At 38.5% G+C, this 12,406-nt stretch overlaps 1 protein-coding gene across 4 annotated transcripts in view; it reads left to right on the top strand.

Annotated features, from left to right (window-relative positions):
* PDZRN4 (PDZ domain containing ring finger 4) overlaps nucleotides 1–12,406 on the top strand; it is a 277,155-nt gene that overhangs the window by 225,096 nt on the left and 39,653 nt on the right. For all 4 annotated transcript variants that reach the window (XM_065743428.1, XM_065743429.1, XM_065743427.1 and 1 more), the window contains 2 exons: nucleotides 8,687–8,940; nucleotides 10,166–10,268. In XM_065743428.1, the coding sequence (XP_065599500.1) occupies nucleotides 8,687–8,940; nucleotides 10,166–10,268 (357 nt within the window). The remainder of the gene's footprint in view (nucleotides 1–8,686; nucleotides 8,941–10,165; nucleotides 10,269–12,406) is intronic.

The raw sequence follows: 12,406 nt of genomic DNA, 5'->3' as shown, positions 1-12,406 counted from the left end.
AGACTTTAAGTCTAATTATTCACTGCTTATAAAGTCACTTGAGATATAAAAAGTCTTTTCGTAGTAATGAGAGAACTCCCACAATTAGCCAGAAGGTAGCCATCTATCTTCTTAAACTACTCGGTTCAGAGGAGAGCGGGAGTTTCAGGCATGTGAATGTGGATGAATTGTTATGACAGTGATAAGTGTAACACTCGTGTAGTGCTGCCAGCCCTGGCTGAGTTCATGGAAGGTCGAGGATTTTTTCTAAAGGTGAAAGAGAGACTCTTCTTTTTAGTGAAATGTAGGATGTGCTTCACTGAGAAAAGTAACTTATTTACTGATGCCTGAAATCTGCCATTCAGCCTCGTCCATTATTCTTTGTGAGTTGCAGATGATTAAAGAATGTCGTTAATTTGATCTCCTAAAACTTCAATAACAACCACCTTTTCAAATCCTGTTTTCTGAGAAAAATACATACCCCAGAAGAGAAATTGGAGAGTGAGCTTGTGCTACAGCAAACACCATAAAGTACACAGGAGAATACAGCATTCAGTGCGGGGGCTTGGAGATAAAAATGATTTGCTCTGAGCACACAAACCGGACTTCGATTGTATTCTTCACTACCATCAAAGATCGGGTGTATGTGGTAGATCTCGTGAGAGATCTGACAAAGGTCCTACCTGCAAACAGAAAAAGGTTGCAATAATGAATGTAATAAATGATGATCTGATTACATCAAGGAGTAGCATAACATATTTTATGCGTGCCACAGCTAGTTTTGTCTTTATTGCCCTCAGGCATAATCCTAATATCATCAGAAAAACTGTTTGTCAATATTAAAAGCAATTTACATAGTAAATATACTCCAGCCTTGTTACATCACCATCTGGGTTAGCTGAGCTTTTGGAGTCATACTGGGCAGTGCTGATGAAGGCAAACCTCAGAAGTGCTGGGACTGTCCAGCTGTCGTGGTGGGCTGATGACAAAAGCCAATGCTCCCAGCCTGCTGGAAGGAGCCAGAGACAGACAGCAGGAATTTAGATGGAATTAAGTCAGGAGAGAAAGGAAATCCTGGGAGCAAAACTGAGGTCTGCAGTGAGAGAGAAGGGGCAGAGTGAGAAAAGCAGAAAGCCAAAGAGGGAAGAGAGAGGAGGAGAATGAGACTGAGAATACCATCTGGAAGAGGCAAGTAGGATGTCCATAGTGAGCGGTGACACCTCTGCTGGATATAGTTTTCCTGGTGGTGCTAACGCAGCATTGTAGCATCCAAGTGTTCTTGTGAAATATATTTCAAGATGAAGATCCAGAGCCACAAAGACTCTTCAGATATGGGAGTGTTGAGTGTCTCTTTTTTGCTGTCATTTCCTAGGGTGGATATTTTTCTTGATTTTCTACACAGTGCTAGAGAAGAATTAGGTGTTCATATACAGTTGTGGTTATGGTTATACTTGACCCAGCCAACTGGAAGCAGGCTATAGGCATGCATCTAAAATACAGTTGTCTTACTACCTTAAATGCAAGTAAGAATAAATTTGTTATTCAGAGCATCAAAATTCCTCATAAAGGAGGGAGGAAGAAGAGCTTTGTGATTTCTTTGCTTCTGGAGGCTTTGGTTTTCCATTCGTGAAAGAATGGTGTTCTGCACCCAAAGTTTTGGAAAACATTTGTTGCAGTGAGTTTTGTTTTAGGTAGAGATGAGTAGGTAGAGAAGGTAATGTAATGGAGAATTAGATATTAAGCTCAAATTTGCATTTCATGGAGAGGCAAAATCGCTTAAGCACTTCCATGTTACTTACCTTGCTCACTAGTTTGCTGTGTTGCATTGCAGTTGTGATAGGAATTTTTTCTCCATTCCCAGAACATCTACCTGAGGCATTATTTCCAATCCAGTTTGAAAGTCTTTTGAGTTTCCTGGGGTAGTTTGTTATACAGTACTTTCAGGCAGTGTCCAGCTCTTTGCTAGGGTCTTCTGGGGATGCATCATGCCCTTCACAGAGAGGAGCTGCAGCTGTCAGACCTAACCACAGATCACAGTGGACAACTGAACAAAGTGAAGCATGGTCTTGGGGTCAATTTAAGAGGAGTGCTTCATTATGACAGCTGCTGTTTAGATACTAGGAATCACTAGGAAGTCCCTGGGAAGTGCCTCTTTAGAAAGATGCTTTACAAGGTGAAACAGGCATATTTTTGTTCTTTAAAATTTTTTGCAACGCTTATATTTTCTTGCTTAGCTTAAATTGCAAGCACTGGCTTTTCAGACACAGCTAGTATTTGCTAAATATTGGGAAATTGAACTGATGGTGGTTACACATAGGAAAACCCACAGGAGGATGCAGTATTGGCCATTGCTTGACTCTGTTCAGTGATGCTGAACCATCTACACAAAGTAGCAAACAGGGCAAGCCTAAGCTGCACAGGAAATAGGAAGGTAGTTCTTATTATGAGCTTTTGGCTCAACCTGAGGAAAACAGCCAGAGCCTGTGTGTTCAGCCAACCCAAACCACTCTGTGATACTATGATTCTGTTCTTTCAGATGGGCTGACGTGATTGGGTGATTAGGGCAACAAAGGATCAAATGGGAACAAACATCACTTAACTCATCTGGCTGAGGAAGAGGAAATGTCATTAACCAGAATAATAAAAGTTGTCTCTTCACTGAACTTGCTTGAACCCTGATTGAGATAGTGGTATTGGATAATGACTGTATTTGCTACCTTAGAGATTAACTTTCTCAAGAAATGCAGCTTAGTACTGAACTATAACCTAAAAGGTCAGTGTGCTGAATCCATTTCTGTAGACAAACTTATCACATTTGTGTTAGCAGAAGAGTTGCAGTGTCTCATGCAGCCCATGTATCACCGGTAGCCCACATGTCCTGTGCTCCCTGTCCTACCTGCAGAGCCTCATACCTGGCAGCCCTGGAAGTTTTCTAAAATGTCTGTATCTAACAAAACCTTTACATCTGGGAGAAAAGTATATTTTTCTTCTTTGTCTTGTTCTTGTAGTTAGGGAAGGCTCAAATTATTGTCCTAAAAAAGGACACAGTTCAATTTTTTTTTTTGCTAGTTTTCTATCCAAGGATGCACTTTGGGATTTGGTTGCCTGGGTGTATTTTGGGGACACAGACTGGAGGTGAAGAGACTGCCGTGATGAGAGCAGATTTAACACCTGTCAGGTCAGAGGCATCTTTTGCATGAATGTTGAAATCTCCCAGGACAGTGAGCCTTGTGAACTCCATCACCATGTCAGACACCATCTCTGTCATTTCTCTGTGAAACCCTTGTGGCTGGATGTCTCTGGTCTAGCAAAATGCTCAGGTTATTCTTCCTTTGCCCTTACTGATTAACAGGAGGTCTCCAAGGATTTTACTTCAGAAGAGCCAATCATAAATTTTAAGTTGCATATGCCACCTATTTGCTGAAGAGGGGAAGTTGTCTCATAAACTGCTACTGAAATACCTTTTGAGGTGGTTGCATTCATGTGATTACACATCTTTTTCTCTTTTTTCCTTTTTCTTTTTATTCACGCATAGTATGAAGTATAGACTACAAGAAACATCAGTATTTCTGTCTCTTCATTCAAAAATTCCAGCCAGCATTAATAGAAATTACCAAGAGCAGAAAAACATTTAAAGATGAGGGTATTTAATTTCTCAACCACAAGCATTTAATCTTGGAAGCAGTCTTTGTTGAAGGACTGTTATATTGCATCTTTGTTTTTAGAGCACAAAGTGCAAGAATGACCTAACAACCATCTGCTGATGTTTTTCATATGCAGTGTTTCGTTACTTACTCCAGTCCCTCCTTCCTTCTCTGCCGTCCACGTCTGCATGTGTGGGAATAAACCTATATGCAGTGGTGCTGGCATTAGACATGGAGGGTGGACAATGTCAGTTGATTTGTGCATGAAAAACAAAGCCTGACTGCTTGTTTATTTTCTGATGCTGTTGAAGTTTTGCATGTGGCTGGATTTAGAGCAAGGGGATGGCCAGGATCCAGGCAGTGGCCACCAGTCGCTCTGGGGAAGATGTTGACAAGTGGCCCAGACTGCAGTGTGTCCAAAAGGGGGGAGAGTGTTCATTAAACAGAAGCTTAATCAAACAGGGCAAGAGGATGGTTTACATGAGAAAAGATATATTCTTTACTTAACATTCACAACTTGCTTGTGGATTAATTAGCCCATCTGCTGCAACAAATGTATTCCCATGTCTTTGTGTTGACTGTTAAAAGTGACTGATTTCTCTATCCACTCAAAATAGTACCCCAGATTCCACTGAAAATAACCTTTCTGAAGCAAGGAATTTATTTAATCGTCCACTAAGAACCTGTAAGTGGATTGCTGTAAATAAGTGCTCAGCTGTCTACACCTCCCAGGGTAACTATATGTGAGTGTTAAGTTAGGGGATGGTGCAGGAGGCAGACAAACCTTAAAGAAGCTATGTGAAGAGAGCTTCCAGCCCCATCTGTAGTATTGGCTTTGGGTTTTAAAATAAATTCACTCTTCCCAGCCCCAAGTGGGCAGGACAGCTGCCAGAGTAGAGTAATTCAGCTATAGATTTTCTTCTGAGAAAGGCGGCGTTCATAAATTAGGTGACCTTTATGCAGATCGACAAAGTGTGTTGATGAACTTCAAGTGACAATTTAAACAAGTATTAGGTATCCAGAGTGCATAAGAAACCAACATAAAGGATGGAAAGCTTTCAAAGTCTTCAAATTAAACAGGCATTTAAATGAAAATAGAGGTCCGCCATATGTTGCCAGGATAAATGAAAATGTGTATCTTTTGTGATTTTTCACATTTATGTGATTTTAAAATATTAATATTCTTTGGAAATAGAATTTGCATGTAAATGGCATTATCATGAATTTATGTCTTTCCTCAGACTCAGAGATAGGTGTTGACTGATGACAATTACAGAGCTTCTGATATTCCAAAATAATCTAATATATATTTTATGTGCTATCCAGATATCTTTTCACTTTGCTGATACAGATCTGTGATAAAATGGTCAGTTTCTGCCAAAAATCACCACATAATTCAGGTGAGATACAGCAGAATTGTGTTCTTATTACTCAAATAAGAAAACGATGCAACACTATGTTGCATTTTTTCCCAAACACTTCTTATTAGGAGAAACACTGCATCAGTTATCAGAAAGTCTTAAACAATATTAAAAAGGTTTGGGAAGGCAGGAAAGTAATTTTATGTTCCTGAGGCCTTAGGAATGAGAGTTATTCAGAAAGCCTGTAGGACAATCTTTTTACAAAAGCTGCCAAAACTGTGAAAACTGTGGAAAATTGTTTCTTTGATAGGATCTCAGTTAGAAGCAAGAGGAGAGGCTGGAACTGAAGAGTGACTGGAAGACCCAGACTTGAAGCTTTATCTCTAATTGCCTCTATTAGACATGGCTGAATCTGAACACCCTGGCAGTGTAACTTGTGCTATCAGAGAGGGTTTGCAGAAGCTGAATCCTTGGGGAAATTTCTTTGATTTTCTCATAACATAACTTATTTTTCAAGCATGCTGCCACTGCCTCTTGTACATCACTGATATTTCTGCATGTAACATAGTTTAACATAACCAAAGGTTGTAATTTGACGAATTATAATTTGAATGATAATATCTTGACATTTTCTGGCTTCAGTCATCACAGAAATAGTATGGAGGTCACTCCAAAAGTAATGCCTCCTATTTATTCCCGTGGAAACTATAACAGATACAACAAGCACCATAATGGTATATGACAGAGCAAATTCTCAGCTACAGAACTTATTCTTTAACATGGTCACCACCATTACCTATGTGTTTTGCCAGTGAAGAACAAGAGCCTGCATGCTGCACTCATAAAGATGTGCACCAGTTGAGTTGACCCACTTTTTTCACAGCTGCTGTGACAGCATTGTTGCTAGGAAAATTTTACCCACACAATCCATCTTTCAACAACCCAAACAGATGGGAGTCAGAAGGCACCAAATCTGAACTAGATGGTGGGTGTGGCAGGTCACTGCAGCCATGATTGGCAATGTGCTCCATGGTCTTCAAATTGATATGAGGCCTGGCAATATATTGTTGTTAGAAGAAGGCTATCTTCTCCTCTGGTCTGACTCTGGAAGTTCAAACCTTCCGTTTAATCAGTGTTGGGATGTAGCAGTCATAGCTGATGGCCTGTCCAAGATCCAAGAAATTCAGTGGCATCACACCTCTCTTATCCCAAAAGACAGTGCACATCATTACCTGCTGAGGTCTGTGTCTTGGGCTTTTTCTTTGATGGGGAATTCATATATCACTACTCCATGGCCTGCTGTTTTGGCTCTGGTTCGTAGTGGTCACACCATGTCTCATCACCAGGAAACTGTTGGCTTCAGCCTCGTATTAGTTCAGTAAGTCCTGACGAACGTGCATCCAGTGTTTTTTCTTTTCCTGTGAGAGCATTCATTGGACCCACCTGATGCGAATTTTGTAATATTCTAACATTGACACCATACTTTCCAGTGGCATTGAAGCCAAAATTCAGCTCCATACACTGTTCCCTGGTCATAATTCACTGATACATGTGGATGAACTGATCAAGATGCTCTTCATTTTGTGGTGTTACAGCTGTGTGTAGCCATCTGGAACGTGACTTGTCTTTCATCTCACTGTTGCCACTGCTGAAATGCACTACCCTCCTCCTCACTGTGCTGTCATCTACTGCTTGGTTTCCTTAAACATTCAACAAGCCTTAGTGATTGTCAGTGGGTGTAATTTTTTCTGTATGTGGGAATTCAGTGACATACCTTTGCTCCATATGCACTTCCATGTCGGAAGCCGTTCTGTCAGATTGCACCTCAGCTGCCATCTGTCACACAGCAACAAAAAGTAACAGAATATTGTTGGGAAGGTTCAACCTCTACTGCCATACCACCAACATCTGCCTCTGGCACTGCAGGAAAACATGATAAAGTAGGAGGCTTTTCTTTCAGAGCAGCCTTCATACATATGCATTAAAATCAGGTGATGAAGCTATCTGCAGTTCAGATTATTTGATCACACTCTAGGTTGCACTGTGTATGCATTTCAGGCACGCCCAGGCATTCAGCACATGAGTTTTGGTGCTTTTTAGGTAATGAAATCTATTCAGGACATTTTTGATCTGCTCATGACTACATACAGTATGATTTGCATTGGTGACGTACTATAGTGTGGTTATTTCTCGCATCCTCATAAGTGACAAAGCCATGAAAGCAATACTTCTTTGGCAGTTGTGTTAAAGGAAAGCTGGTTCTACTCTGTACTGAAGCATGGACTCTGGAAATGTATCAAATTGCTGTATATAAGCAATTAACGGTCAACTGTATTACAACCATCCAGCTGAGCAGCTATGGTTACTCATGTTGCCTCAAATATGACATGTTTAATTGCAAGTGCTCTCCTAGCAGGCTTAAAACTTATTTGCTAACTCTTCTGAGTGGGTCTTTTGAGTTTGCTGGCATTGTCCTTGTTTGCATCTTTTTTTTTTTTTTTTTTTTTTTTGACAAGCATGTTCTAAGTATTTCTTTAATAAAGGAGTGATGTGACAAAGAATTTTTTTTTTCAGCAAAAGTCTCTTGTGGATTTTGTCCTATGTCAGGGAAGGGCTTAGTTACTTAATTAAGGAAAAGTTTTAGGGCTTCATGGTCTATACAACAAAGTAAATTTGGGCATTAACTTGCAGTAGAATCCTATCTCTGACCTGCTGTCAGTGAGATTTTCTCAGGGCTATAAATTGAAATCAATCTTCGGTACCATTCGGATTTTTACATTCCTTTGTAGAAAATCATGCCTTTGTACAACAGCACAGGATCATCTTGTCTCCACAGGAGCTCACAACAGTTTGATGCTGTGCAGCAGTAAGCGGCAGTCACACAGATCTGAAAACAGTGCAGAATGGTATTTTCTGTGTAACTTCCTGCAATGTTGCACTGTCCTTTAGGGCTTCAAAAAAGACCCCAACTGGATTTGAAGAAATTTGCTACTTCACTTGCAGCAGAAAGAAACCTTACTACAGTCTTTTATTTTTTCCAAGCTGTGCTGCATTTGCAGCACAATTTTCTGTTTTATTAGTTGTCTGTTTGTAGCAAATAAATTCTTCAGTTTGTTTGCCTTGGATTTCTCTTTCCTTAAAATAGCAGCAGCTGACTGTCAGTTGAGTCTTCATATTTTTGGCCTTAATGATTGTTTGAATGTAATAACTAATAAGTGGCAAAACATTGAAAGTTGGCCTTGTTTCTTCTTAGATATCCAAGATGTGTTTATTGACATCTGCATTAATAACAATGCCATGCCAGAAAATCCCTTATTATGGTTGCATGCCACAGAAAATGTTGAAATGGAAAATTAAAGACACCCCTCCTTTTTCATTTGTACTTCGTGAGAGAAATAAAATGAGGGAACTAATTTTAAATGTTTCTTGCTGTTTTGAGATTCCATTGGGACAGTTAAGTTCAAAACATTTCTATTTTCCAGCGTAGATTAAAGAATTTATTTGTCCTCCAGCCTTATGTCCTCTCTTGCATGACTACCAAAGAAAGGTCCAGTCAGTGTCAGCAGATGAGTTGATGTATTCCTCAAGTAATTATTCCCCCTATATTTTACACCCTCATAATTATTCCCCCTATGTTTTACACTCTCATTTTTGTTTCCTCTTTGTGAGTAATCTTTGGTATATTTATCTGTTTTTCTCTAGGTCAACGGGAAGGACCTCTCCAAGGCCACTCATGAAGAGGCAGTGGAAGCTTTTCGCAATGCCAAGGAGCCAATTGTAGTTCAGGTGTTACGAAGAGCCCCAATTAGCAAAGCTCATGGTAGCTCTCAGGATGTACGGCTTGTGGATGCCTGCACTCAGACTGACATCACTTTCGAGCACATTATGGCTCTGGCCAAACTGAGGCCTTCCACACCTCCTGTTCCTGATATCTGTCCTTTTCTGCTTTCAGACAGGTATGACTTATTTTCTGTAGTTTTCAAGTAATTATTGAAACATTGCAATTGCTTTTAGCTTTCTTTTGCAAAAGTCTCAGGAACAGTTTAAGTAGATGTGATTAATTGTTACCCCATTCAGACCTTACTGATAATTTTCCTCAACTCATGAGTTAGACCACAGGAAGAAATGTTGTTCTTGCTTACTTTGTGCTCATGCACAATTTTCATCTAAACCTTGAGCTTTTATCAAGAAGAAACCCAATTCTGAGTTCCAAAATATTGAAAAGGCTTATAAAGCATATAAAGAGGTGTATTGTTACTTTTTATTCTTTCAAACTTCTTTAAAAAACAGGGGAAAAAATATTTTATTTTATTTTATTTTATTTTATTTTATTTTATTTTATTTTATTTTATTTTATTTTATTTTATTTTATTTATTTTATTTTATTTAAGGTCCCCTTATCCAAGGCAAAGCAATTCCAAAAACGTGGGTCTGGAAAATATAATTTCACCTTTCATATGGTAAATAATGTGAATTAAATTATGCCTTAGTTGAATTAACATCTTTTGAAATGGAGTTGAATGCAAACATCATTTAGAACTAAAAGGTTTGAGGTAGATCCACACCTGGGATCCAAGGCTGCGCCTAAGTGCATGCTGTAACAATCTCATTCTTTGTGTCTCAAACTCATGCAACCATTCAGTTTACTGACATTTTGAAATGTGCAGTTATTCAAGTGCACTTCATCACCCTGTTATCACTTCAACAAAACCATATAATGCAAAGCGTTTAATGCAAGTGCTTGAACAACTTTGAACCTGATGTGGGTTGTAGATTGAAGATGTTCATGTTTTTATAACGAGATAATTGATAAGTTGGCACTGATCATGATGCAGCATATGAATGTGTAGTTAAGTACATTTATGAGCAAAAGGAATTCCAAATGTTCATAATTAAGTAGTTTGGCCCCAAGCAGACCCTGTTAAGAAATCACCCTCTGCAAATCTAGCAAAAGGTGAACCCAACAAAATGAACTAATCGAGAATCTGAGCTTTTGAAAAGAAAACAGCCCTTACTACTTCCAGGTGCTATTTCATTCAGGCTGTCAGGCAATTGAGAGTAATATTCCAGCGATAAGAAGACTACAGAGCAGGGGTTTCATGTGATTTTTTAAAATCATTTTTAATTAAAAAAAATGAATTATCTCATCTACTATTTTTTGTTCTGCTTTGTTCTGCATAGCTGCCATTCCCTTCAGCCAGTGGAGCATGAATTTTATGAAGGTAATGAGTATCTTTCCAGCCTGCCTGCTGATGCAGATAGAGCAGAGGACTTTGAATATGAGGTAAGATCAATGGCACAATGCAGCCTTTTTTTACTGATACTATAAATATGGTTTTGGGACATGTAAGAGCAGCCTCCTCTAGGAGGTTGGGGGAGGAGAGAGTGAAAATACATACATTTTTAAATTTATACCAGAAAGAGTTCTTTTTTGTACCTGTGTAATGTCACAAGCATTACAGTAGTTAGCTTACGTATGTGAAATGTGGAAGTTAAATTCTGCACTGGGCGTCACCAAACAAGTTTGGGAAAGTTCTTAAGCATATTCCCTCTTTGTACAATCGAGACTGTAACTCAACTGCAGTCTTTTTTGCAGTTGTAGCATTTGGAAGTAAAAAATCTCAAAATTAAAAACGGTAGCTGGAAGCTTAATTGTTTCTTCTTTTTCTCTCTCTAATTTTAAAAATTAATTGGCCTTTTTACTCATGCCTTAGGGATTAGTCTTGCAGATACTTGGGCGTGTGCTTGAGTGTTTGAAAGATCAGGTTACAACTTTGAAAATGAATATAATTTCTGTTATTTGCTCCTTGAATTTGACATTATAAGTATTGCAATTACAAGAAATTGTGCTGTGTACCATAAATCTCCCTTTGCTTTTAATGCATATTCTCTAGTGACAAGGGTGGATGTCTTTCTGAATCACAGGAAAATCATTTTGTGTAGCTTCCCCAAATGATAACATGATTGTTGTTGTTGCTCTTCATTAGATTTTCATTTCAATACCTGAATACTATTGTTGTCTGCCAGTCATTGGATTGTTGTGTTTTCTGCTATATTTCAGGAAGAAAATATTTGTAGAAGCAAGCATAAGAAGCAGATGGTTCCTTTTATTATTAAATGTTGCTGAGTCTTTGCATAAGTTCATGTTGCAGTATTTTAAACAAGAGTGATTATAAATAATTAAACACCTTTAATACAAGACTTAAAATATCCTATCCTTCTGTTTGCAATACCTTAAGAAACATTTTTAAAGGTTTTGCATAACTATTTGACATTTGGAAATGAAATGAATGGCAAAGGCTTTGGCAAATATGCCCTGTCTTCACTTTTATCTTATCTTTACTGGCTAAGATGCCTTACTGCACGTTCATCCCGTTGCTCTTTTCTTCTAGCAGCTTGGGGAATCCAAGTTCTTCCCCAGGAAGTAGAAAAATCAAATAACATCTGCTTAGTGAATCTCAATCAGAACAAGCAAACTTTTATTTGAACTTCTCAAAAAATCATTGCTAGGGATTAGTGAAATCATTATTTCTTCCCAGTTGGGTTTTGGTGTGATAATATCTCACAGTAGAAGAGTCTCAGAGCTTACATTCAGCTCCCCAGGTGTAATACAATATTAAATTTCTGTGACAAGTGTATTTGTTTACAGTGCTTCTTCCTTAAATATAGTAGAAACTATTTTTCTAGTAGTATTTAAATAAATGAGTAATGGAAACATCTAGAAGGAATAAATTTTAAAAAGATATATTTTTAGATAAAAGTTTTCTTTCACTTTATTATCAGCTATGGATTAAAACAGTAATGGATTTCAAACCTGCATAGGGTCTACCTAGCATAATCAAGTCTTCTTTATGACCATTATTAATCCCTAATAATAGTTGGCACAAGTATTATGATAGTGGCAAATGCTTGAGCAGATTCTCAGTTGCCTGTAATCACTGCTAATCATACCATCATAGTCATTAATTTGCTGTCAGCTGTGATTCAGTGGCCCAAGGCAAATGCACTGAGTGATTGAAATAGTGTTTCATGTGAAATTCAAATAGGAAATGAACTGTCTGTACTCCTTTCAGGAGAAGATTGCATTCTAAATAGGAAAGATTTGAAGGAGAAGCATCTTGGAACCTGTTACTAGAGCTCCAAATGTGAAAGACTTTCTAAAATTTAGACCTGTGTGGTAGCATTATAATTTAGGTCACTCACTGGTTGCATTACCTGTCATTTATTATCCTTATAGGAAGTTATTTAGCTCCCTTGGTGTAACTAGAGAGCCCAGAGATATACATCTCCTTCCAAAAATTGGTCTCAGGAAGGACCGAGTCTAAATGGATTTGCTAGCTGCTGTGATGGATCCAGGGGAAAAGCAGCAGGGCGTTAACTTTCCTTCTTTGTAAGAACTTTCTGGTGTGAACCTCAGCTAAT

This window comes from Cyrtonyx montezumae, unplaced genomic scaffold (genome assembly GCF_038088225.1).
Source record: "Cyrtonyx montezumae isolate F1298 unplaced genomic scaffold, pur_monq_1.0 scaffold_3, whole genome shotgun sequence".
NCBI lineage: Eukaryota > Metazoa > Chordata > Aves > Galliformes > Odontophoridae > Cyrtonyx > Cyrtonyx montezumae.
Note: the sequence above shows the minus strand (reverse complement) of the source record. Positions and strands in the feature narration are given on the sequence as shown.